General features: G+C 37.1%; 3 protein-coding genes across 7 annotated transcripts; all 3 read left to right on the top strand.

Moving 5' to 3' along the window:
- Positions 1–1399: 1399 nt before the first annotated feature.
- Positions 1400–10068, top strand: LOC113735203 (uncharacterized). Of its 2 annotated transcripts, XM_027262185.2 has the most exons (5): positions 1400–1634; positions 2342–2458; positions 2591–2740; positions 8683–8741; positions 9502–10068. In XM_027262185.2, exons 1-5 carry the CDS (start codon positions 1512–1514, stop codon positions 9644–9646), a joined length of 594 nt encoding a protein of 197 aa, XP_027117986.1. In that variant the 5' UTR covers positions 1400–1511; the 3' UTR covers positions 9647–10068. The 2 variants fall into 2 exon arrangements, with proteins under 2 accessions (XP_027117986.1, XP_071938933.1); XM_072082832.1 differs by lacking the exons at positions 8683–8741; positions 9502–10068 and adding an exon at positions 2976–3116 and having other exon boundaries at positions 1405–1634.
- Positions 10069–12333: 2265 nt separating this feature from the next.
- Positions 12334–16294, top strand: LOC113735201 (probable thiol methyltransferase 2). Of its 3 annotated transcripts, none has more exons than XM_027262179.2 (8): positions 12334–12625; positions 12732–12871; positions 13732–13818; positions 14242–14339; positions 14421–14520; positions 14875–14921; positions 15083–15161; positions 15675–16294. In XM_027262179.2, exons 1-8 carry the CDS (start codon positions 12367–12369, stop codon positions 15726–15728), a joined length of 864 nt encoding a protein of 287 aa, XP_027117980.1. In that variant the 5' UTR covers positions 12334–12366; the 3' UTR covers positions 15729–16294. The 3 variants fall into 3 exon arrangements, with proteins under 3 accessions (XP_027117980.1, XP_027117981.1, XP_071938932.1); XM_027262180.2 differs by having other exon boundaries at positions 12335–12625; positions 12741–12871; XM_072082831.1 differs by lacking the exons at positions 12334–12625; positions 12732–12871 and adding an exon at positions 12904–13425.
- Positions 16295–18797: 2503 nt separating this feature from the next.
- LOC113735200 (uncharacterized) lies at positions 18798–27461 on the top strand. 2 transcript variants are annotated; one of them, XM_027262177.2, is made up of 5 exons: positions 18798–19027; positions 19735–19851; positions 19984–20133; positions 26076–26134; positions 26895–27461. In XM_027262177.2, exons 1-5 carry the CDS (start codon positions 18905–18907, stop codon positions 27037–27039), a joined length of 594 nt encoding a protein of 197 aa, XP_027117978.1. In that variant the 5' UTR covers positions 18798–18904; the 3' UTR covers positions 27040–27461. The 2 variants fall into 2 exon arrangements, with proteins under 2 accessions (XP_027117978.1, XP_071938931.1); XM_072082830.1 differs by lacking the exons at positions 26076–26134; positions 26895–27461 and adding an exon at positions 20369–20509 and having other exon boundaries at positions 18800–19027.
- Positions 27462–27809: the final 348 nt, after the last annotated feature.

Raw genomic sequence — 27809 nt, 5'->3', positions numbered from 1 at the left:
CAAATTAAATAAGTTGAACTCGAACTTATAAATGCCCGGCTCATTAGGCACGATCCATCCCAGAGTTAAAGTGAAAGGGCTCGACAAAGAGAAAAATGGAATGGAAGTCCCCACGACCATGAAACTTTACAACTCAACCTGGGAATGGGAGCCAAAAATATAAGAACAGAAACAACAACGTTTGACGTTCTCGTCCGTATGAAACCAGAATGCCCCGCGTCAATCCTCGCACTCCCATGCAATCTTTCCTATCCCCACTTCCAAACTTGTTGACATTTTCTCCTCCACTCTCTCTCTCTCTCTCTCTCTCCGCAAGTTTTCAAGCCTTTTCTCTTGGATTTTGATCATCTCATCCCTGCAAGAACACTAGCAATCATTCTCAGATGTTGTATCCATAATTTGAGAAAGGAAACAAAATGGACGACCGTGGCTTGGAGGACGACGACAGGGATGCATTGGCAGGATTATCAAACTTCCCGCCTGTGCCCGAAAAAACTTAATCATATAGCCAACAACTGCGTACAAGCACAGGATCACATCACAAGAAACATCGCCAAGTGCGAAAACACAGCTTAGATGATGCTAAAACCATCGGCATTGCCAGCAGTAATAGTTACAGCTATTTCTTGGAGAATTCATCTGATGATGATGATGATGATTTCTACCCCTATTCCACCACTGTTGGCTCTGCTTCTTGTAACGCGGACTATAATATTAATCATAGGATTGATGGATTGTCAATGGGGGATGGTGGTGGCTCTGAGGAATACGTACAATATCAGCATCAGCATCCGCCGCAGAACTACCAACCATTGCCGGAGTTTATGGGGAGTGGGGGTGGAGTGGGGATTTTCAAGGTGCCTACTCGGGTTGTGGTACACCCGGGCTGCCCTCTTTGCCTTGAGCTTAGACCACATCCCCTTAGAGAAACTCAGGTAAGCCGAAATATATTTACAAAATGGGGAAAAAAATTTAGGCTGTTAGATAGTTATCTGTCAGACTATTAGGTATAAGTGCAGTTTGTGCCGGAGTTGCAAGTATCCCGTTGGCTGTTTGAAAAGAGAGATTTTGTTTTCTATTCCTGGTAAGGATATTTGAGCCAGTTGCTGCAAACTTATGTTATGTCATGATGGCATACTTGATCCATGGTTTAATAGCAACTAGAATGGAATGACTAACTTTACATTGTGACCGATTATTGGTCTTACATGACAAATGCACTTTGCTGAGGGTGCTTGGGTGTAGAACGCATTAATTTTCTTTGTAGTTTAGTGGTTTTAACAAGTTTTCTCAAACAACTTTGCTTTTGAAAACTGAGAATTTCTCATTAGAAATGCTATTCTTGCAAGCTTGAGCTTCTCTTATTTCTTTACACGCATCAGTTGGTTTTCACTAATGATTTACTACCAGGGAACTCTCTTTTATATGTGCTGATATAGTGGCTTTATGGATATGAGAAAAGACATCAAGGTTCTGAGGGCGTGAGAGATGAAGATGATCATCGGGTGCAAATGTATGGTTCTGATGAAGAGGTCAAAACTCAGATTCCAACTCAAGCCCAATCTATTGTTGAAGGGTCAGGAGCAGTTCTGCTGTCTGAGTACAAGCCTGCCCCTGATGTGGACTACATACAGGTTTAGTATATTTAATGTGCAAACTGAGGTTCAGATGGCAAGAAGTTTTGACCACAATTTTTCTTTACACCACTTAAACAGTATCAACAATTTTTTGTTACTTACTTTCCATGTACCTCTAATGGGATCACCGTTTTGCATTGTAATCTTTCAAGCATGCCATACTTTAGGCAAGAGAGCATGCAGAATGACCTTAGATAGTTTTCATGCCTATGTGTGGATAAATTTACTTGACTCATTTCAACAGAAGAATTGGTTAGATAGGATGTCAATATAAACTATTGGCAAAGCATTTACACTTTCAGTGTTTAGGTTTTCAAAATTTCCATTTGTTTGTAAGTTGCAAATCCTCACAATAGAAGTACCTTTCGAAAGGCTACATAAGAGAGTTTCTTTCACTAGTTTGATAAAGGCCCTCTTGCTTCAACTTTGAGTATTCAACTTCAAGTAATCATTACTTGGGTAAAGGCCCTTTTGCTTCAACTTTAAGTATTCACCTTAGTGAGCAGAAAATAAATCAGAAAGATAAAGAGACAAACTTGATTATAACTAATTACTCATTTCCTCTTGGTATCATTGAACTTCTGGCGGGTTTGTCGAGTCTTCAGGTTTTAGATTGTGTTGGAAGGTTGATATGAATGTCTTAACATCTTCAATGCTTTTGTAGATTCACAACAACTTATGTGAATATTCTTTTGTGTTCTTAGGAGTTACTAGCAATTCAACAACAAGGCCCAAGGGCTATTGGGTTCTTTGGGACAAGAAATATGGGATTCATGCATCAGGAACTTATTGAAATTCTCAGCTATGCTTTGGTCATAACGGTATTCTGTAGCTTGAACCAATTCATGAAATGATAGTCGACTATTTCAGGCTGTTGAGTTGGTCATTCCTTTTGTCCTTTCAGCTAGAATGAGTATGGTGTAATTAGTATACTCTTCTGTTTCTATTTCCAGAAGAACCATATTTTCACATCTGGAGCATCTGGAACTAATGCTGCTGTTATTAGAGGTGCTCTTCGTGCTGAAAAACCAGAGCTTCTCACTGTTATATTGCCTCAAAGTTTGAAAAAGCAACCTCCTGAGAGTCAGGAGTTATTGGCTAAAGTAAGAGTTACTGTCTTTGCTTAATTAGTATTTTCTTTTCGGTATCTGTGTTTCTTCTCTATCCTTCTGCTTTTGCTCATCTCTCCTTTTTTTTTTAATAAAAAAATTTATTCTTTTACTTGCAATTGGTTGTCTTTGAAGTTGGTAGAATCGCCACAATGTGAGACAACAGGCAAAAATGTTTTTTGTCTCACCTTTATGATCTCTCTTGAATTTTCTCATTTGTGATTTTTAGGAAGAAGCGCTACATGTTATACAAATTTTCTCCTACAAATACGATGTACTGGGATGTCAAAAATGGAAAAAAGGAAGCCATGATATAGGTTGCTGTCAACAAGTATCTTGGGAGGAAAACATCTAGTCACTATATTATGAGTGACCAACTAGTATGTATAGGAGTACAACCCTAACAAACTATTTACAAAAATACCCTTACTAATTTATTATTTACAAGAATACTTATATTCTCTTAACACTCCCCCTCAAGTTGGAGCATATATATCATAAGCACCCAACTTGTTACAAAGGTCTTTCACCCTAGAGCCCCCTAAACTCTTGGTAAACACATCAGCCAATTGATCTATAGACGGTACATGAGATGTCTTGATGACCTCGTCAAACAATTTCTCTCGAATGAAATGACAATCAACTTCAATATGTTTTGTCCTTTCATGAAACACTGGATTAGACGCAATATGAACAGCCGCCTGATTATCACACACTAAATTCATAGGCTGTTTATGTTCAAACCCAAGTTCAAATAACATGCTCTTCAACCAAACCAACTCACACACAGTGTGAGCCATAGCGCGGTATTCAGATTCTACACTTGATCTGGATACAACTGTTTGCTTCTTACTCTTCCACGACACTAAATTACCACCAACAAACACACAATATCCTGTAGTCGATTTTCGATCTGAGGCAGAACCAGCCCAATCTGCATCACTATATCCTTCAATATCAGTGTGTCCATGATTTTGATACAGCAACCCTTTTCCAGGAGCACTCTTAAGATACCTGAGAATCCGTATAACAGCATCCAATGACTAGTACGAGGGGTATCAAGAAATTGACTCACAACACTCACTGCAAACGAAATGTCAGGTCTCGTTACAGTGAGATAATTTAATTTACCCACAAGTCTTCGATATTGCTTAGGATCATCAAGTAATACACCTTGATCTCCTGCTAATTTCACATTGGGATCCATAGGAGTATCCACAGGTCGGCAACCTAACATCCCAACTTCACTCAACATATCGAGTACATATTTCCTTTGACATAAATAAATTTCATATTTAGACCGAACTACCTCAATACCCAGAAAATACTGTAGATGACCTAAATCCTTTGTCTGAAAGTTTGCCTGCAGATTGGATTTAAGCTTCTGGATCCCCACAACATCATCACCTGTAATCACAATGTCATCCACATAAACAACTAATAAAATTTTACCAGCATTAGAATGCCGATAAAATACAGATGATCTACTCCACATCTTGTCAGACCGAACTCCATGATAACACTACTAAACCGGCCAAATCAAGCTCTCGGAGACTGTTTCAATCCATATAAGGATTTTTTCAAACGACAAACCAACCGCGGATTCTCCCCCCTGAACAACAAATCCAGAAGGTTGTTCCATATATACCTCTTCTTCCAAATCTCCATACAGAAATGTATTTTTCACATCCAATTGATGCAATGACCAATTATAAGTGGCTGCCAAAGAGATAAGAAGACGAACAGAGGTAATTTTTGCAACAGGAGAAAATGTTTCTAAGTAGTCCACTCCATACACTTGAGTAAATCCTCTAACTACCAGACGAGCCTTTAATCTATCAATAGAATCATTAGACTGCACTTTTATAGTGTACACCCATTTACAACCAACAACAGGCTTACCTGAAAGACGAGGGACAAGATCCCAAGTACCATTTTGTTCCAAAGCAGACATCTCTTCTTGCATGGCTAATCTCCAACCAGGATGAGTAAGAGCATAGGTAATAGACTTAGGAATGGAGATAGAATCAAGGGAAGCAACAAAAGAAGAATATGACATAGAGAGATGAGAATAAGAAACAAAATTAGAAATAAGATGGGAAGTACAATGTCTCTTACCTTTGCGTAAAGCAATAGGAAGATCTAACTCAGAGGAGGACGTCATACCTCGATTTGAAGAGTGAGAGTTAATTGGTGAAGTGCGTGGCATATCAGGAACTTTCTCAACCATGGGACGACGAGAGTAAACTTGAAGATGAGGACGAGATAATCGAGCTATGGAATCTGGTGGATTAGATAATTCAGGTAATAAAGGGGAAGGGACTGGTAAAACAGGAGAGGAAAAAGAGTGACACTGGTCTAACTCACAAGACATACTTTGTTTGATAAAATATGGAGTGGATTCAAAGAAAAAAACATCAGCACAAGTAAAAAATCGATTTAAAACTGGACTGTAACATCTATACCCTTTTTGCGCTCATGCGTATTCTAAGAAAATACACTTAATAGCACGAGAATCTAATTTATCCACCCCGAGAGCAAGCTGATGAACAAAGCACACACATCCAAAAATACGAGGAGGTAATTTAAACACAGGTTCATGAGGAAAAAGAATGGAGTGAGGTAATTGGCCTCCAAGAATAGTAGATGGCATGCGATTAATTAAATAACATGCAGTTGGAACTGCATCACTCCAAAATTGTTTGGGCACATTCATGTGCAACATAAGTGTCCGAGCAACCTCGATTAAGTGTCCAATCTTTCTTCCAGCAACTCCATTCTGTTGTGGAGTGTGAGGACAAGAGAACTGATGAATAATACCGGACTTAGTCATGAAGGTATTAAAAGGAATGGAAAAATATTCTTTCGCATTATCACTGCGAAGTATACGTACAGATACACCAAATTGATTCTTTATTTCTGTAACAAATGCACAAAAAATGAAATATAGTTTTGAACGATCTTTCATTAAATAAAGCCATGTAACTCTTGAAAAATCATTAATAAAGATTACAAAATATTTAAAACCTAACTTTGAAGTGACTCGACTAGAACCCCAAACATCAGAATGAACTAACAAAAAGGGTTCCGAAACCCGTTTATTGACCCTAGGGGCAAAAGAAACACGATGATGCTTTCCTAATTGACAAGACTCACATTCTAATGAAAACAACTGACTCAAGGTAGGAACCAACTTCTTCAAATTTTGTAGAGACGGATGACCCAAACGACAGTGAATTTCAAGAGGAGAAACAGTAGCAGGACACGCAATCGGACCATTAGAGTTGAGAAAATAAAGACCATTATGCTCGCGCCCTCCACCAAACGTCCTCTTTGTCTTCGAATCCTGAATAACAACAAAATCAGGAGAAAAAATAACTGAACACTGTAGAAATTTGGTAAGCTTACTAACGGACATTAGATTAAAAGGCAAATTTGGTACGTAAAGAACAGAAGGCAGCGGAAGAGATGGGTTAATTTCTACAGTGCCTAATCCTTTAACTTTAGTTGTAGATCCATCAGCTAAAGTAACATGAGAGAAGGAAGTAGACTCTTGAAAATTAGAAAAATTTCTAGAGGTACCTGACATATGATCAGTAGCTCCGGAATCAATGATCCATGAGTCAAAATTTTTGGAAGTGGAGAGACAAGCCATAGCATTACCTTTTTGTGCTAAAGAAGCAGAGGGAAGAGATGCGGGATTTGCAGTTTGGTACTGCAGAAATTTGACATAATCTTCCTCGGATATGGTAACAGTTTTCTGGGACCCTTGTGCTGAAGAACTTGATTCAGCTTGGTCAATGGTAACCGCATTAGCAAATCGAGGTGGTTTTCCATGTAAATCCCAACAAGTATCATGAGTGTGATTCTTCAAACCACAATGAGCGCGGTTGGTTTTCCATGTAAATCCCAACAAGTATCATGAGTGTGATTCTTCAAACCACAATGAGTGCACTCACGGGTGCCTCGACCTCCACGACCCCCACGACCTCCTCTACTTCTTCCTCCACGAGAGCCACGTCCCAAGTTAAGTTGCTCTATCCGACCATTGTTAGCAACTAACGCAGATTTGTCATTAATTAGAGCACCATCACCCTGTGCTTTGTCCTTAGATGCAGAACGTAAGACCCGAGCATATGCCTCTGCAAAGGATGGTAATTGTTCACCTGCTAAAATTTGAGATTTGATTGGTTCAAATTCTGATTTGAGACCGGCCAAGAATTTGAGCACAAGCATTTGTTCTCTTTGCCTCTGCATAACTGTAATATCACTTGAGAGAGACATTACGGCATTTAATTCTTCTGAAACTCGCTTCAGATCAGCAAAGTATTCAGTTACTGTCTTGTTATCTTGTTGCAACTGAAAATACTCCAAAGAAATATCATACATCCGTGAAAGATTACTACAGTATAATAACCGGACATAATCTCAAACTTCTTTTGTTGTCTCACAATGAGAACACATGTAAGCAATTCGTGGCTCCATAGAATTCCATATTGCTCCAAGAATTTGGGCATCATCTTGAATCCACACTAGTTTCTTGTTGTCCTCCGTAGGAGAGTCACCTGTGAGATATCGTTGCTTTCCTAAGCCTGTCAGATAAATCTTAACGACTTTTGACCACTGTTGATAATTAGTGTCATTCAACTTCCAATTTGTGATTTGAGGCATCACCATTGGCATAATATTAGTAGACGTCACAATACCTTTTGATAGACTTTCAGCCATAGCGAAAGCACTCCAAACCAAACGAAGGGTCAAAACTCGAGATGAACAGCAGCGTGAACAGTGCCGTGAACAGTGTCGCATGAACAGTGCTGTGAACAGTGCCGTGAACAGTACCCCCGATGAACAGTGCTCCCGCGTGAACAGTCGCGGTGAACAGTATCGCGTGAACAGTCGCGATGACCAAAACTTTTGCTAGATGTTTAACCCTAACCCTAGGACTTTTGCTCTGATACCATGTCAACAAGTATCTTGGGAGGAAAACATCTAGTCACTATATTATGAGTGACCAACTAGTATTTATAGGAGTACAACCCTAACAAACTATTTACAAAAATACCCTTACTAATTTATTATCTACAAGAATACTTATATTCTCTTAACAGTTGCAAATCCTTGTATGAGCCAAAGTTTGCCATAATTTAGTATATTTGGTCATTAAAAGGTGATTTCACTTTTGTTGTTGTTGCACACATGTAGAGTGCGCCTTCATGGTTATTACACTGGGTCAAGGCTCTTGTTTTCTGTAAAGCTACAAAGAATACATGCATATGTTTCATCTTATCACCTGATGGCCTTACCTTCATGACCACCATCACCTCATATCATCTGGTTCATTACATTGAAATATGGGATGAAAAGTTGGTCCAAAATTGCAGGAAGTACAAAAGTTTGACACTGAAAAATCTCTGTAAGGAACTTTTGTTAGTACTAGATAAACTAGAGAATTTACTCTGGCTTTTTCTGTGCTGGAGTATCCTGGGTACAGCTTCAGCATTGAAGCACCTCTTTTAAATAGTTTGTAAGTCAATAAGTTTGCTTCAACTTGTCAGTTTCAGGCTTGATTTAGCTATCCCATGATGGTTGATTGTATGCTAAAGCTACAATTTTACTGGTCTTAGACTGACTTGGGGTTTATAATCTTTAAAAGTCAGGAATAGAACATGGGTTATCTATTGATCATTGTCATGGTTGATAACTTGATTGCCAAATTGCTCAATACAGTTCCTCCACTGAGGGGATTCCAGCACTTCTCCAATGACATAATGGGGACGAAATTTATTCAAACATGAGAACACGCCATATATGTCTGAGGAAGTGAACATATGCTTTATGCATCAGGCAAAACTAATTTAAGATGCTTTTACGTGACTAATGAGAGTGATAAGTTATTTAAGTCATTCCTAATATATTACTTTCTTAATTTGCAGGTTCAAAATGTAATAGAGAAGCCTGATAATGATCATCTTCCACTTATAGAAGTCAGCAGGTACACAAGGGAGCCTACAGAGGTTCCCTTTCCTCTTGGCCTCAAATTTCTGAAAATTATTTGCTCTTCCTTCTTCCTTTCCTCACCTTAAAAAATTTTTGTGTGTGTGTGGGGGAGGGTGGGGGGGGCTTTAGACAACTGGGGATACCAGCAATGTCATTTGTTGAATGCTAGTTTCACAACCTGCTACCATTAACTCGATGGTTTGAGATTCCTCCCCTAATAACTTTTTCTTATGATACCTAATAATACATGTAGATAGTTGGATGGCCTCTGGATTATGTATAGATACCTTATGAAGTTCATTACCAATTATCCTGGGTAGGGTACATCTTTAGCTTAAAACTGAAAAGTCACTATAACTTATGATGTAACCCAAGATTTAAGCAGGGTTGTAACTAGTGAAAAAGGGGACTAATTTCAACCTATCTGACAAGTATTTGTTTTTATCTTTATCATTTTTATTTTTTATATTTTATTTTCTGGTATATCTAATAGACTTCCAAACTAGGTTAGGCTAGTGTCTTCCCTTCCATTTGCCTAAAGAAGCATTTCAGTTAGGAAGCGTAACACTGCTTTATGTTAGGAATCTAGTGGCTTCTCAAAGATAACCAAATAGAAGGATGCAGTAAATAAAGTTCTATCCAGTTATACTGGAAGTTTTACATACCAGTGCTTCTTTTGCTTCGCTGATGGAAATCTGTAGTTTTGGTATTGAATTTGCAAGCATTTAAATCTAAACTTGTCATGATCAATGCAGGCTGTGTAACATGGATATTATTTCACAAGTACAGCAAGTTATTTGGGGGCGGAGAAATGTTCTGCAACATGCATTTTCATGTTTCCTTTTTCAGCTGCTGTTTGGACTCGTGTCCAAGGAAATGTATGAATTGCAAGAAAGCTGAAGGGTAGTCTGGGGCATTGATTGGCAGGTAACTCACTGTGCTCGGAATAACTTTTGTCTCCTGTGTGTTAAAGTGTGGTTGTTGCTGCCACAACCTGCTTACTCTGGAGATGCAGAAATCAAAAGCTATTCCTGAAGAGTATAATGCCAACATCATCAGAGATGTCTGAAGCATTGCTTTGGATCCGCGTCCAGTTGCTAGATTGAGGCAAAACCGAATCCAGTAGCTAGACTGAGGCAAAACCGAATCCAGTAGCTAGACTGAGGCAAAATCCAGAGCTGCTTTTAGAATTACCAGTTTTCTTGCTGTTTTCAACCGACCCTATTGCTTTGTTCCCTGTGTGGTTTACTAGTAATAACCCACACGTGAATATATTTTTTCAAAATATTAATCTTTAATATAAATTAAATTTCTGTGTAAAACCTTGATTATTGGTGTAATATAAGCTAAGAAACTGTATAATGAACAAAATTAAGCAATTGGTAGTTGAACAAAGTGTTTATTGTGTGCAAAGTAATTAAAAGTTTATTGTACATTCTATAGTTGTAAAAATTCTGAAAATGGAAGATTATCATATTTAACCTAAGTTGTTGGTATAATATTGACTAATAAACTATATAATAAACAAAATATATTGTGTCAAACCTAGAGCTGTTAAACGAATCGAGCTGTTCGGTAGCTTGGTTCGTTTCGACTCGTTCGTGTTCGTGAAAGACTCGTTCGAAACCTTAAACGAACCGAGTTCGAACGAATTTTTTTGTTCGATTAATAATCGAGTGAACACGAGCATGTTTGCGAGTTTTAACGAACGTTCGCGAACATGCTAAACGACGTTCGCAAACGCGAGTATGTTCGTGAGTTTTAACGAACGTTCGTGAACATGAACATAATTATGTTTGGATTGCAGTTTATTTGTTAAAATATATTTGCTGACATCTTCATTACAATTTTCAACACACTTTTTTATCTTTCCAATTACCTTTTTATCTCACATACATTACATCACAAAAAGTGGTACAGTAAAAATATCTCTAATAATTCACAATCCAAACAAACCCGATCATTTGACAAATTTTAGGATTAATTTTATGACTGGACTTTTATATTTGGAGGACAAATTATTTTGTTTTATTTGTTGTTTTTATGTTAATGTTAGTTATATAGTTAATAGATAATAGAATTTAGTCACTTAGTGCTTTAATTGTTTTTGAAAATGATTAATGATTTGCATGGCATATTTAAGATTTAAAATAATTTGGATTTGAGTATTTGAAACATGTTCGCAAACAGCTCGTTTATGTTAAACGAGCCGAACACGAACTCGAACTCGAACACAAATTTTGCTTAACGAGCCGAACACGAACATAGGTTTGGAGCTCTAAAATTAACGAACGAACACGAACGTTGTTCGAATCACTTAACGAACAGAACTCAAACATGAGATACTCGGTTCAATTCAGTTCGTTTACAGTTCTAGTCAAACCAGTGTATACAACAAAACCTGAGCAAAATACATACTAAAACATTCTGACTTTGATGCAACAAATTCTTATTAATTCCAGTAATTGTAAACCTTTTCTATTATATTTTTTATAATTATAGATAATTTTTTTTGAAGTTTTCTTAGTTAATATGACATAATATAGTGATTTTAATCGTTAATTTAATCGTTTGCTTTCTCATTAGCTTTTTATAACCTTTTGTCTTCTTATTAATTTTGAATTTCTTCCAAACCAATTTGTATATAAAATATAGTTAACTTTAATTATCACACATAAGAATATAATAATTGGAGATAATTCATACATATACAATAATTGGAGTTGAAGAAAATGATTGATGAGTAATTGGAGTTGGCTTGACAAACCTAGTGACACAAGTTGAATCTCTCTATGTTTGATTTGCTAGTTCGATGAACCTTTACATATTTATTTTTTTTATTAGTAGTGAAATTACTTATATGTTCCCGATATTTTTATTATTTATTAAGATGAAATGTCTATTTTATAAATATAACAATTATTTTTTTAAGCTCAATTAGAGGGCTCGAGTTTGAGTTTGGTAAGATTAAGTCAATCTCACAATTAGACCAAAACTCAAGCCCTAAATACGATAAGGACCTTTGATTTATGTTAGTGTTGATTGCCCACCCAATGTGTGTGCAATAAAAAATACATACTAATATTTATGCTCATTAAATAAATTTTTTATTACTGAAGCAAACTTTAATCTTTTAAATATTTTTCATAAAATAATTTTATATTAGTAGTTATAATATTTAGCAGTAGTTATATTGAAAACATATACTTAAATAATTAAAAGTAAAAATAGTCATAGACAGTTATATATAGTTAAAGTAAAAGTAGTTTTTATATGAGTAAAAATGCAAATTTATATAATGACGATAAATATTAACTCCAACACTAATTCCAAACTCCAACACTAATTTATATTGTATAGATATTGATATGATGGCTTGATTAGTAGTATAATATGATATTGATAACTCTTGCAGTTGAAATCTAAAACCTTCTTTGTCCTAAACTCGTTCTTATATAGTATAAGGATAAGGAAGTATAAGGATAAGGATATGATATGTGAGGTGATCAATACTCCCCCTCTTCCCGTAATAAGCTTTTTTTTTTTTAATTTATTTATTTCAAATTATAATCTATTTTTCAATTTAAAAAAATGAAGGGGGAAGCAATCGGCGAGAAAATATGAGAAGCTCCTCTAGCGTCAGCCTCATCTCCTGCTGCTGGCCGAGGTTGCTCGCACCCGCTTCCACTTCCACTTCCACTTCCACTTCCACTTCCAGCTCATCACCTCCTCTGAGAACGATGATGAACCCAAAAATAGATGCTACAAAGTCCCACAATAGATCAATTACTAGCACAAGTTCAACTCTTCTTTCATCATCATCATCTAGTTCTACTACAGTTGATAAATTCCAACAAGTCATCCATTCTAGCTCGACAGGTAATTATTTTCATCAAGACCAATCATCTTTGGACTTAATAATTCCTGATCATAATGCTGATTCAAGATTTCTGTTTTTTTTTTTAAATATTGGGTTTTCTTGGAGAGTGGGTAGATGGTTGGCAAAAGTGCTGGGAACAAGGGTTGACACCATGGGACTTGGGGCAGCCTACCCCAATTCTTGTCCATCTTCATAAGACTGGTGCCCTTCCTAATGGCAGGGCTTTGGTCCCTGGTTGTGGTAGTGTGAGTATTATCCTACTAGTTTAAAGTTCTAATTTTTCCTCTTTTGCGTATCTGGGATTTCTGCAATTGGGTTTATGGATTGGAACTGATGCTTAGAAGTGTAGCACATGCTTGTTGGATTCAATTGTTGTACGTTTGGGTTCATGGCTGTAAATTGCCTGCCTTGGTTAACTTTTGTTCAAGATTTCATGATTGTATAAATCACTGCAATATGGTTGCTTTTGGGTCCATGCACTATTGCCAGGTAGCTACAAGTTTACTGCTTCAGGTGCGTTGTGAACACAATATTTATTGAACGAGTAGCTACAAGTTTACTGTCACTCTGTCTTCTTTGGTTTGCTATCATGCTGAGAACATTGGTAGATTAGTTAAGTGCTTTTATTGCAGAATAGCTATGTAGAGGAAAATTTCAGATTTTATGCATTAAATGCAATCCGCTCAATGAAGTGCGCTTCATCCCATGCACTACAGCACCATGGTACCCTTGTGCTATGGGGATTAGGTGATCCAGGTTTTTGAACATGGCAGTGACTATAGGAAGAAAAGAAATCAAGGTTCTTTTGACTTCACCATACTGCAGGTTTCATTTTTATGCTGCATGTTTGCTTGCTTTTAGTAAATTCACCCAGTTGACATTTGTAATCAAGAGTCTGTACTAAGGAATGGTGGAGATCATCTTGGAAATCCACATAAAATTTATTCTTTTTTTTTTCACATTTTCTGTTTTGGGTGGTACAAAAGTTGGCGTAGGTGTTCTGCAGCTTAGTTTTAATTCTATACTGGTTGTGAGTCCAAAGTCGTTCCTTTCTGTTCTTCTTTCTTTTCTCCTTGACTTATCAATGGGCTTTTGTCTGCTGCAGGGCTATGACGTCGTGGCAATTGCCTGCCCTGATCGCTATGTTGTTGGCCTGGATATATCAGAAGTAGCTCTTGAAAGAGCCAAAGAGGTAACTACTTATTTTCCGAATGCCGTTTTTGTCCCCTCACACTGAAGTGTATTTTCATTTATGAAAAGTTTGGGCAACTTTCTAGCTGGTCAATGAGGAAGTGCTAAGGCATCAAGGGGCATTGGCTAAATGTTGGTCACTAAATGCACATAACATGTGTTAAATGTTATTAGTTCTCATCTTGAGTCATTTACTATGATACATTTGTTCAGAAACGTTAAAACTCTAGGCTCTTGCCATAATTATCCTCTTTATTCTTGGAGGAACAACTGCCTTGGATACGGAATGCTAGGATTCCTTGATTCGAGTTCTCAGACTTGATTTTTTCTGAATGAAAAACATGTTCTAAGTACTTTATACATATTATTATCCATTTTCTCATACTGTTGTGGAAATGTTTGCTTACGCGGCACATCAAGGCAGTTGTCCTCATTATCAAGCCAAGAACACTTTGAATTCTTGAAGGCAGACTTCTTCACATGGCGTCCCACTCAGTTGTTTGATCTCATTTTTGACTACACGTGAGTATTAGATGACCATCAGTTGATTGTCATGTGAGAAGAAATTTTTGCTTGCTAACTATTGCACGAATTCGCTTGCAGATTCTTTTGTGCCATCGATCCAGATATGAGACCATCTTGGGCTGTTGGAATTCGAGACCTTTTAAAACCAGATGGAGAGCTCATAACTCTGATGTTTCCAGTATGCTATCATCTCGTCAAATTGCCTTTCTCAGTGTTTTACTCTGAAAATGATTTCACCATGTTAGCATCTGGAATTTGTGTAGTGCGATTATTGTAAGAGTATAATATATGTGTTGATAGATCTATTGTTGAATGTGGGTTAGACAATTGACTGGAATTCTTGCTTGTGTGTTATCTTCTAGTTTCATATGCCTAACATGTCTGATAGGAAGGTTAGCAACATCTTATTTGCACAATGTTATTTTAGAGTAAATTCTGTGCTTTATCCTACTAAATCTGGTCAACATTGCTTTTTGAATAGTTGTTCTTGAATTTTTTAGATTCTCATTATATTTATCTTCTCTTTCAACAGATTAGTGATCATGAAGGGGGACCTCCATACAAAGTATCTACTACTGAGTATGTGCCAATTTTAGTTATCATAATCAGAACAATCTTGTCGTCTCTTGTGAGAATCTATTTATTCTTTTTAAAGATTGACATATGGAGAAGCACTCACTTTTTTATTTACATTCATTTTTTGGTTCTGCATGCAACTGATGACAAATCTGTGGATGCAGTTATGAAGAAGTGCTGCACCCATTGGGGTTCGAGGCTACCTCTATCGTGGAAAATGAACTGGTTGTTTCACCTCGCATGGTAAGATTTGTCATGTTAGTTTTGGTCTTGGTTCATTTGATGGAAATCCCATTGAAAATGAACTTGGCTATTGCATATGAATAAACACTGTTACATTAGGACATTCTGATCTGAATATCTGAGATCCAAAACGGAGAAACCATCTATTGCTATTATCTGCCTTTTGTTAATTGTCTGATTCCTTTCACAGCCGGTAGAATCCTGTTAAAAAAAAAAAAAACTTTTGGAGATAATTTGAATTAATCGATATCTGATATTGCCCAATAGATGGCTCTCATTGGTACAAGAAATGTAATTGATGATGTCCAGTTTATGTTTATTGTAGTAATGTTAGAAGTCCTCCCCACCAAAAGCTGAAAGTATCTCTTTGGCTTATATGCGTTTCTTCTTACGCTGTACTTGAGCTTTGGATATGGTGGTCCATTTATTATGGTTTTGGCTGTTTAATCACCATTAACCTTGATACATGGCAAAGACCTTTGATAGTAATTGCACTCTTTAATTCCTTGGCAGGGACGAGAGAAGCTTGCTAGGTGGAAAAGATCAATCTGTCTATCAACTTTGTGATGTCATTTCACCAGATAAGTCGAGGTGGTCTGATTAGTTGTTTAATTGTTTAGCGTATAGATTTGATCCATCGACTAATGCAATGGGAAGGATTTTTAAAATTGCCTTCTTGGCATTCTTGATGTAAGCTGGTTTTGTCCTTGTACTTGCCAAGAACGCAAAAGAAACCGAGGGGAAGAAATGAAGAAAGAGAAAATATCATACTCCCTGCGCACTCTATATTTCTCTGAGATGGTTGGAAGACTGACTATACAGGATGTTCTGGTCTACCATCTTCTAATTTCCATAAGCTTTGGTAATGCCATCCAGTCAAGAATCAAAACTGTAATACTCCATGATTTAGGTTTGTTGAATTGCTTCCCAGATTGAAACTCTGTTCAATCTAAGTCTCTTTGTTGTTTCATGCTAGTCTGGACAAACTTGTACAAGTCTGAGTTTGAGCTGCTTCTTTTGTGTGTACTCATTGTAATTTATCCTTCTATGTGCTTTAGCTACATACAGGAGATAGACATTCTTGATCTTAGTTGAATCACGTATAAAACTTGGTTTAATTAGCTTGGGAGAAAGCTCTATCTACTCATATGGTTTTTCCTCTTTTTTTTTTTTTTTCCTACAACTAAAAAATAAATATTTGGAGCAAATTAATTCAACTCGAATAATGAAAAAAATTGGTGAAAATGAACAAGAATTGATCATATTTCCACTTGGTAGCTGGTCTTATGGTTTCTGCAAATGTGTCTACTTGTACGGTGGGCTTCCACGGTTGTACACCACTTTGTTGTTTATATATACAATCAAATCTATTAGACGTGTATTATTAATTTTTTTTTTATTATTATTATTATGTCAAAGAATTGCAGTATTTATGAATGAATTCACCATTAGTATATATTAGGGCTTGATCGATCCCAAAGTGGGACTGTCAATGGGGTCGGGCTAGTCCATACTCGGCTTGCTTGGCTCGAGAAAAAGCTTGATGAGCCGACCTATTAAATATGAGTCCGGCTCAAATTAAATATGAGTCGAGTTTGGGCCTTATTAGTCTCAAACTCGATATAGGTCCGGTCCTTTAATTACTTACATATATATATAATATTTATATTTTGATATTATGTATAATTTTACATCCAAATGTTTTATTAAATGCTAAATATAATTAAAATATATCTGAAAGTTCTTCTACTAGCTTTCTTGAGAGCCAATATCAGTAATACGTAAATGAATATTAACTTTTTTTATTAGTTGAGTAAATTTTTGTGTTGGTATAATATCGGTTGATTTATTTTTGATCTAAAAACACAAATCATCAAGCATATTTGGATTCAAATCACAAGGTTATAAAGAAGTTCCAACCTTTAAAAATATATTGATTTATGACCACATGTTTTATTACTATTTTTCATGTTTTTTTGAATGAATTAGATTTAAATATTGTTGAAAATTTTTTGATTTATATGCTTTTTAAAAACTATTACTTATTCATATTTAGTTTTAATGTTGTAGTCTTGTATAGTTGTACAACTTAATAGTTATAGTAATTATATTAAGAAAATTAAGGAGTAATAAGTGAATTTGAACTAAATTCGAATATTATGTGAGTTGGATATGACTTCATATTTATTAATTTGAAACTCATAATCCAAAATCCGAATTCCGAAGATGTTACAAATTAAATAAGTTGAACTCGAACTTATAAATGCCCGGCTCATTAGGCACGATCCATCCCAGAGTTAAAGTGAAAGGGCTCGACAAAGAGAAAAATGGAATGGAAGTCCCCACGACCATGAAACTTTACAACTCAACCTGGGAATGGGAGCCAAAAATATAAGAACAGAAACAACAACGTTTGACGTTCTCGTCCGTATGAAACCAGAATGCCCCGCGTCAATCCTCGCACTCCCATGCCATCTTTCCTATCCCCACTTCCAAACTTGTTGACATTTTCTCCTCCACTCTCTCTCTCTCTCTCTCTCTCCGCAAGTTTTCAAGCCTTTTCTCTTGGATTTTGATCATCTCATCCCTGCAAGAACACTAGCAATCATTCTCAGATGTTGTATCCATAATTTGAGAAAGGAAACAAAATGGACGACCGTGGCTTGGAGGACGACGACAGGGATGCATTGGCAGGATTATCAAACTTCCCGCCTGTGCCCGAAAAAACTTAATCATATAGCCAACAACTGCGTACAAGCACAGGATCACATCACAAGAAACATCGCCAAGTGCGAAAACACAGCTTAGATGATGCTAAAACCATCGGCATTGCCAGCAGTAATAGTTACAGCTATTTCTTGGAGAATTCATCTGATGATGATGATGATGATTTCTACCCCTATTCCACCACTGTTGGCTCTGCTTCTTGTAACGCGGACTATAATATTAATCATAGGATTGATGGATTGTCAATGGGGGATGGTGGTGGCTCTGAGGAATACGTACAATATCAGCATCAGCATCCGCCGCAGAACTACCAACCATTGCCGGAGTTTATGGGGAGTGGGGGTGGAGTGGGGATTTTCAAGGTGCCTACTCGGGTTGTGGTACACCCGGGCTGCCCTCTTTGCCTTGAGCTTAGACCACATCCCCTTAGAGAAACTCAGGTAAGCCGAAATATATTTACAAAATGGGGAAAAAAATTTAGGCTGTTAGATAGTTATCTGTCAGACTATTAGGTATAAGTGCAGTTTGTGCCGGAGTTGCAAGTATCCCGTTGGCTGTTTGAAAAGAGAGATTTTGTTTTCTATTCCTGGTAAGGATATTTGAGCCAGTTGCTGCAAACTTATGTTATGTCATGATGGCATACTTGATCCATGGTTTAATAGCAACTAGAATGGAATGACTAACTTTACATTGTGACCGATTATTGGTCTTACATGACAAATGCACTTTGCTGAGGGTGCTTGGGTGTAGAACGCATTAATTTTCTTTGTAGTTTAGTGGTTTTAACAAGTTTTCTCAAACAACTTTGCTTTTGAAAACTGAGAATTTCTCATTAGAAATGCTATTCTTGCAAGCTTGAGCTTCTCTTATTTCTTTACACGCATCAGTTGGTTTTCACTAATGATTTACTACCAGGGAACTCTCTTTTATATGTGCTGATATAGTGGCTTTATGGATATGAGAAAAGACATCAAGGTTCTGAGGGCGTGAGAGATGAAGATGATCATCGGGTGCAAATGTATGGTTCTGATGAAGAGGTCAAAACTCAGATTCCAACTCAAGCCCAATCTATTGTTGAAGGGTCAGGAGCAGTTCTGCTGTCTGAGTACAAGCCTGCCCCTGATGTGGACTACATACAGGTTTAGTATATTTAATGTGCAAACTGAGGTTCAGATGGCAAGAAGTTTTGACCACAATTTTTCTTTACACCACTTAAACAGTATCAACAATTTTTTGTTACTTACTTTCCATGTACCTCTAATGGGATCACCGTTTTGCATTGTAATCTTTCAAGCATGCCATACTTTAGGCAAGAGAGCATGCAGAATGACCTTAGATAGTTTTCATGCCTATGTGTGGATAAATTTACTTGACTCATTTCAACAGAAGAATTGGTTAGATAGGATGTCAATATAAACTATTGGCAAAGCATTTACACTTTCAGTGTTTAGGTTTTCAAAATTTCCATTTGTTTGTAAGTTGCAAATCCTCACAATAGAAGTACCTTTCGAAAGGCTACATAAGAGAGTTTCTTTCACTAGTTTGATAAAGGCCCTCTTGCTTCAACTTTGAGTATTCAACTTCAAGTAATCATTACTTGGGTAAAGGCCCTTTTGCTTCAACTTTAAGTATTCACCTTAGTGAGCAGAAAATAAATCAGAAAGATAAAGAGACAAACTTGATTATAACTAATTACTCATTTCCTCTTGGTATCATTGAACTTCTGGCGGGTTTGTCGAGTCTTCAGGTTTTAGATTGTGTTGGAAGGTTGATATGAATGTCTTAACATCTTCAATGCTTTTGTAGATTCACAACAACTTATGTGAATATTCTTTTGTGTTCTTAGGAGTTACTAGCAATTCAACAACAAGGCCCAAGGGCTATTGGGTTCTTTGGGACAAGAAATATGGGATTCATGCATCAGGAACTTATTGAAATTCTCAGCTATGCTTTGGTCATAACGGTATTCTGTAGCTTGAACCAATTCATGAAATGATAGTCGACTATTTCAGGCTGTTGAGTTGGTCATTCCTTTTGTCCTTTCAGCTAGAATGAGTATGGTGTAATTAGTATACTCTTCTGTTTCTATTTCCAGAAGAACCATATTTTCACATCTGGAGCATCTGGAACTAATGCTGCTGTTATTAGAGGTGCTCTTCGTGCTGAAAAACCAGAGCTTCTCACTGTTATATTGCCTCAAAGTTTGAAAAAGCAACCTCCTGAGAGTCAGGAGTTATTGGCTAAAGTAAGAGTTACTGTCTTTGCTTAATTAGTATTTTCTTTTCGGTATCTGTGTTTCTTCTCTATCCTTCTGCTTTTGCTCATCTCTCCTTTTTTTTTTAATAAAAAAATTTATTCTTTTACTTGCAATTGGTTGTCTTTGAAGTTGGTAGAATCGCCACAATGTGAGACAACAGGCAAAAATGTTTTTTGTCTCACCTTTATGATCTCTCTTGAATTTTCTCATTTGTGATTTTTAGGAAGAAGCGCTACATGTTATACAAATTTTCTCCTACAAATACGATGTACTGGGATGTCAAAAATGGAAAAAAGGAAGCCATGATATAGGTTGCTGTCAACAAGTATCTTGGGAGGAAAACATCTAGTCACTATATTATGAGTGACCAACTAGTATGTATAGGAGTACAACCCTAACAAACTATTTACAAAAATACCCTTACTAATTTATTATTTACAAGAATACTTATATTCTCTTAACACTCCCCCTCAAGTTGGAGCATATATATCATAAGCACCCAACTTGTTACAAAGGTCTTTCACCCTAGAGCCCCCTAAACTCTTGGTAAACACATCAGCCAATTGATCTATAGACGGTACATGAGATGTCTTGATGACCTCGTCAAACAATTTCTCTCGAATGAAATGACAATCAACTTCAATATGTTTTGTCCTTTCATGAAACACTGGATTAGACGCAATATGAACAGCCGCCTGATTATCACACACTAAATTCATAGGCTGTTTATGTTCAAACCCAAGTTCAAATAACATGCTCTTCAACCAAACCAACTCACACACAGTGTGAGCCATAGCGCGGTATTCAGATTCTACACTTGATCTGGATACAACTGTTTGCTTCTTACTCTTCCACGACACTAAATTACCACCAACAAACACACAATATCCTGTAGTCGATTTTCGATCTGAGGCAGAACCAGCCCAATCTGCATCACTATATCCTTCAATATCAGTGTGTCCATGATTTTGATACAGCAACCCTTTTCCAGGAGCACTCTTAAGATACCTGAGAATCCGTATAACAGCATCCAATGACTAGTACGAGGGGTATCAAGAAATTGACTCACAACACTCACTGCAAACGAAATGTCAGGTCTCGTTACAGTGAGATAATTTAATTTACCCACAAGTCTTCGATATTGCTTAGGATCATCAAGTAATACACCTTGATCTCCTGCTAATTTCACATTGGGATCCATAGGAGTATCCACAGGTCGGCAACCTAACATCCCAACTTCACTCAACATATCGAGTACATATTTCCTTTGACATAAATAAATTTCATATTTAGACCGAACTACCTCAATACCCAGAAAATACTGTAGATGACCTAAATCCTTTGTCTGAAAGTTTGCCTGCAGATTGGATTTAAGCTTCTGGATCCCCACAACATCATCACCTGTAATCACAATGTCATCCACATAAACAACTAATAAAATTTTACCAGCATTAGAATGCCGATAAAATACAGATGATCTACTCCACATCTTGTCAGACCGAACTCCATGATAACACTACTAAACCGGCCAAATCAAGCTCTCGGAGACTGTTTCAATCCATATAAGGATTTTTTCAAACGACAAACCAACCGCGGATTCTCCCCCCTGAACAACAAATCCAGAAGGTTGTTCCATATATACCTCTTCTTCCAAATCTCCATACAGAAATGTATTTTTCACATCCAATTGATGCAATGACCAATTATAAGTGGCTGCCAAAGAGATAAGAAGACGAACAGAGGTAATTTTTGCAACAGGAGAAAATGTTTCTAAGTAGTCCACTCCATACACTTGAGTAAATCCTCTAACTACCAGACGAGCCTTTAATCTATCAATAGAATCATTAGACTGCACTTTTATAGTGTACACCCATTTACAACCAACAACAGGCTTACCTGAAAGACGAGGGACAAGATCCCAAGTACCATTTTGTTCCAAAGCAGACATCTCTTCTTGCATGGCTAATCTCCAACCAGGATGAGTAAGAGCATAGGTAATAGACTTAGGAATGGAGATAGAATCAAGGGAAGCAACAAAAGAAGAATATGACATAGAGAGATGAGAATAAGAAACAAAATTAGAAATAAGATGGGAAGTACAATGTCTCTTACCTTTGCGTAAAGCAATAGGAAGATCTAACTCAGAGGAGGACGTCATACCTCGATTTGAAGAGTGAGAGTTAATTGGTGAAGTGCGTGGCATATCAGGAACTTTCTCAACCATGGGACGACGAGAGTAAACTTGAAGATGAGGACGAGATAATCGAGCTATGGAATCTGGTGGATTAGATAATTCAGGTAATAAAGGGGAAGGGACTGGTAAAACAGGAGAGGAAAAAGAGTGACACTGGTCTAACTCACAAGACATACTTTGTTTGATAAAATATGGAGTGGATTCAAAGAAAAAAACATCAGCACAAGTAAAAAATCGATTTAAAACTGGACTGTAACATCTATACCCTTTTTGCGCTCATGCGTATTCTAAGAAAATACACTTAATAGCACGAGAATCTAATTTATCCACCCCGAGAGCAAGCTGATGAACAAAGCACACACATCCAAAAATACGAGGAGGTAATTTAAACACAGGTTCATGAGGAAAAAGAATGGAGTGAGGTAATTGGCCTCCAAGAATAGTAGATGGCATGCGATTAATTAAATAACATGCAGTTGGAACTGCATCACTCCAAAATTGTTTGGGCACATTCATGTGCAACATAAGTGTCCGAGCAACCTCGATTAAGTGTCCAATCTTTCTTCCAGCAACTCCATTCTGTTGTGGAGTGTGAGGACAAGAGAACTGATGAATAATACCGGACTTAGTCATGAAGGTATTAAAAGGAATGGAAAAATATTCTTTCGCATTATCACTGCGAAGTATACGTACAGATACACCAAATTGATTCTTTATTTCTGTAACAAATGCACAAAAAATGAAATATAGTTTTGAACGATCTTTCATTAAATAAAGCCATGTAACTCTTGAAAAATCATTAATAAAGATTACAAAATATTTAAAACCTAACTTTGAAGTGACTCGACTAGAACCCCAAACATCAGAATGAACTAACAAAAAGGGTTCCGAAACCCGTTTATTGACCCTAGGGGCAAAAGAAACACGATGATGCTTTCCTAATTGACAAGACTCACATTCTAATGAAAACAACTGACTCAAGGTAGGAACCAACTTCTTCAAATTTTGTAGAGACGGATGACCCAAACGACAGTGAATTTCAAGAGGAGAAACAGTAGCAGGACACGCAATCGGACCATTAGAGTTGAGAAAATAAAGACCATTATGCTCGCGCCCTCCACCAAACGTCCTCTTTGTCTTCGAATCCTGAATAACAACAAAATCAGGAGAAAAAATAACTGAACACTGTAGAAATTTGGTAAGCTTACTAACGGACATTAGATTAAAAGGCAAATTTGGTACGTAAAGAACAGAAGGCAGCGGAAGAGATGGGTTAATTTCTACAGTGCCTAATCCTTTAACTTTAGTTGTAGATCCATCAGCTAAAGTAACATGAGAGAAGGAAGTAGACTCTTGAAAATTAGAAAAATTTCTAGAGGTACCTGACATATGATCAGTAGCTCCGGAATCAATGATCCATGAGTCAAAATTTTTGGAAGTGGAGAGACAAGCCATAGCATTACCTTTTTGTGCTAAAGAAGCAGAGGGAAGAGATGCGGGATTTGCAGTTTGGTACTGCAGAAATTTGACATAATCTTCCTCGGATATGGTAACAGTTTTCTGGGACCCTTGTGCTGAAGAACTTGATTCAGCTTGGTCAATGGTAACCGCATTAGCAAATCGAGGTGGTTTTCCATGTAAATCCCAACAAGTATCATGAGTGTGATTCTTCAAACCACAATGAGCGCGGTTGGTTTTCCATGTAAATCCCAACAAGTATCATGAGTGTGATTCTTCAAACCACAATGAGTGCACTCACGGGTGCCTCGACCTCCACGACCCCCACGACCTCCTCTACTTCTTCCTCCACGAGAGCCACGTCCCAAGTTAAGTTGCTCTATCCGACCATTGTTAGCAACTAACGCAGATTTGTCATTAATTAGAGCACCATCACCCTGTGCTTTGTCCTTAGATGCAGAACGTAAGACCCGAGCATATGCCTCTGCAAAGGATGGTAATTGTTCACCTGCTAAAATTTGAGATTTGATTGGTTCAAATTCTGATTTGAGACCGGCCAAGAATTTGAGCACAAGCATTTGTTCTCTTTGCCTCTGCATAACTGTAATATCACTTGAGAGAGACATTACGGCATTTAATTCTTCTGAAACTCGCTTCAGATCAGCAAAGTATTCAGTTACTGTCTTGTTATCTTGTTGCAACTGAAAATACTCCAAAGAAATATCATACATCCGTGAAAGATTACTACAGTATAATAACCGGACATAATCTCAAACTTCTTTTGTTGTCTCACAATGAGAACACATGTAAGCAATTCGTGGCTCCATAGAATTCCATATTGCTCCAAGAATTTGGGCATCATCTTGAATCCACACTAGTTTCTTGTTGTCCTCCGTAGGAGAGTCACCTGTGAGATATCGTTGCTTTCCTAAGCCTGTCAGATAAATCTTAACGACTTTTGACCACTGTTGATAATTAGTGTCATTCAACTTCCAATTTGTGATTTGAGGCATCACCATTGGCATAATATTAGTAGACGTCACAATACCTTTTGATAGACTTTCAGCCATAGCGAAAGCACTCCAAACCAAACGAAGGGTCAAAACTCGAGATGAACAGCAGCGTGAACAGTGCCGTGAACAGTGTCGCATGAACAGTGCTGTGAACAGTGCCGTGAACAGTACCCCCGATGAACAGTGCTCCCGCGTGAACAGTCGCGGTGAACAGTATCGCGTGAACAGTCGCGATGACCAAAACTTTTGCTAGATGTTTAACCCTAACCCTAGGACTTTTGCTCTGATACCATGTCAACAAGTATCTTGGGAGGAAAACATCTAGTCACTATATTATGAGTGACCAACTAGTATTTATAGGAGTACAACCCTAACAAACTATTTACAAAAATACCCTTACTAATTTATTATCTACAAGAATACTTATATTCTCTTAACAGTTGCAAATCCTTGTATGAGCCAAAGTTTGCCATAATTTAGTATATTTGGTCATTAAAAGGTGATTTCACTTTTGTTGTTGTTGCACACATGTAGAGTGCGCCTTCATGGTTATTACACTGGGTCAAGGCTCTTGTTTTCTGTAAAGCTACAAAGAATACATGCATATGTTTCATCTTATCACCTGATGGCCTTACCTTCATGACCACCATCACCTCATATCATCTGGTTCATTACATTGAAATATGGGATGAAAAGTTGGTCCAAAATTGCAGGAAGTACAAAAGTTTGACACTGAAAAATCTCTGTAAGGAACTTTTGTTAGTACTAGATAAACTAGAGAATTTACTCTGGCTTTTTCTGTGCTGGAGTATCCTGGGTACAGCTTCAGCATTGAAGCACCTCTTTTAAATAGTTTGTAAGTCAATAAGTTTGCTTCAACTTGTCAGTTTCAGGCTTGATTTAGCTATCCCATGATGGTTGATTGTATGCTAAAGCTACAATTTTACTGGTCTTAGACTGACTTGGGGTTTATAATCTTTAAAAGTCAGGAATAGAACATGGGTTATCTATTGATCATTGTCATGGTTGATAACTTGATTGCCAAATTGCTCAATACAGTTCCTCCACTGAGGGGATTCCAGCACTTCTCCAATGACATAATGGGGACGAAATTTATTCAAACATGAGAACACGCCATATATGTCTGAGGAAGTGAACATATGCTTTATGCATCAGGCAAAACTAATTTAAGATGCTTTTACGTGACTAATGAGAGTGATAAGTTATTTAAGTCATTCCTAATATATTACTTTCTTAATTTGCAGGTTCAAAATGTAATAGAGAAGCCTGATAATGATCATCTTCCACTTATAGAAGTCAGCAGGTACACAAGGGAGCCTACAGAGGTTCCCTTTCCTCTTGGCCTCAAATTTCTGAAAATTATTTGCTCTTCCTTCTTCCTTTCCTCACCTTAAAAAATTTTTGTGTGTGTGTGGGGGAGGGTGGGGGGGGCTTTAGACAACTGGGGATACCAGCAATGTCATTTGTTGAATGCTAGTTTCACAACCTGCTACCATTAACTCGATGGTTTGAGATTCCTCCCCTAATAACTTTTTCTTATGATACCTAATAATACATGTAGATAGTTGGATGGCCTCTGGATTATGTATAGATACCTTATGAAGTTCATTACCAATTATCCTGGGTAGGGTACATCTTTAGCTTAAAACTGAAAAGTCACTATAACTTATGATGTAACCCAAGATTTAAGCAGGGTTGTAACTAGTGAAAAAGGGGACTAATTTCAACCTATCTGACAAGTATTTGTTTTTATCTTTATCATTTTTATTTTTTATATTTTATTTTCTGGTATATCTAATAGACTTCCAAACTAGGTTAGGCTAGTGTCTTCCCTTCCATTTGCCTAAAGAAGCATTTCAGTTAGGAAGCGTAACACTGCTTTATGTTAGGAATCTAGTGGCTTCTCAAAGATAACCAAATAGAAGGATGCAGTAAATAAAGTTCTATCCAGTTATACTGGAAGTTTTACATACCAGTGCTTCTTTTGCTTCGCTGATGGAAATCTGTAGTTTTGGTATTGAATTTGCAAGCATTTAAATCTAAACTTGTCATGATCAATGCAGGCTGTGTAACATGGATATTATTTCACAAGTACAGCAAGTTATTTGGGGGCGGAGAAATGTTCTGCAACATGCATTTTCATGTTTCCTTTTTCAGCTGCTGTTTGGACTCGTGTCCAAGGAAATGTATGAATTGCAAGAAAGCTGAAGGGTAGTCTGGGGCATTGATTGGCAGGTAACTCACTGTGCTCGGAATAACTTTTGTCTCCTGTGTGTTAAAGTGTGGTTGTTGCTGCCACAACCTGCTTACTCTGGAGATGCAGAAATCAAAAGCTATTCCTGAAGAGTATAATGCCAACATCATCAGAGATGTCTGAAGCATTGCTTTGGATCCGCGTCCAGTTGCTAGATTGAGGCAAAACCGAATCCAGTAGCTAGACTGAGGCAAAACCGAATCCAGTAGCTAGACTGAGGCAAAATCCAGAGCTGCTTTTAGAATTACCAGTTTTCTTGCTGTTTTCAACCGACCCTATTGCTTTGTTCCCTGTGTGGTTTACTAGTAATAACCCACACGTGAATATATTTTTTCAAAATATTAATCTTTAATATAAATTAAATTTCTGTGTAAAACCTTGATTATTGGTGTAATATAAGCTAAGAAACTGTATAATGAACAAAATTAAGCAATTGGTAGTTGAACAAAGTGTTTATTGTGTGCAAAGTAATTAAAAGTTTATTGTACATTCTATAGTTGTAAAAATTCTGAAAATGGAAGATTATCATATTTAACCTAAGTTGTTGGTATAATATTGACTAATAAACTATATAATAAACAAAATATATTGTGTCAAACCTAGAGCTGTTAAACGAATCGAGCTGTTCGGTAGCTTGGTTCGTTTCGACTCGTTCGTGTTCGTGAAAGACTCGTTCGAAACCTTAAACGAACCGAGTTCGAACGAATTTTTTTGTTCGATTAAT

The sequence above is a fragment of the Coffea arabica genome, chromosome 3c (genome assembly GCF_036785885.1).
Source record: "Coffea arabica cultivar ET-39 chromosome 3c, Coffea Arabica ET-39 HiFi, whole genome shotgun sequence".
NCBI lineage: Eukaryota > Viridiplantae > Streptophyta > Magnoliopsida > Gentianales > Rubiaceae > Coffea > Coffea arabica.
The sequence above is the reverse complement of the archived record's forward strand: the minus strand, read 5'-3'. Positions and strand labels throughout refer to the sequence as shown.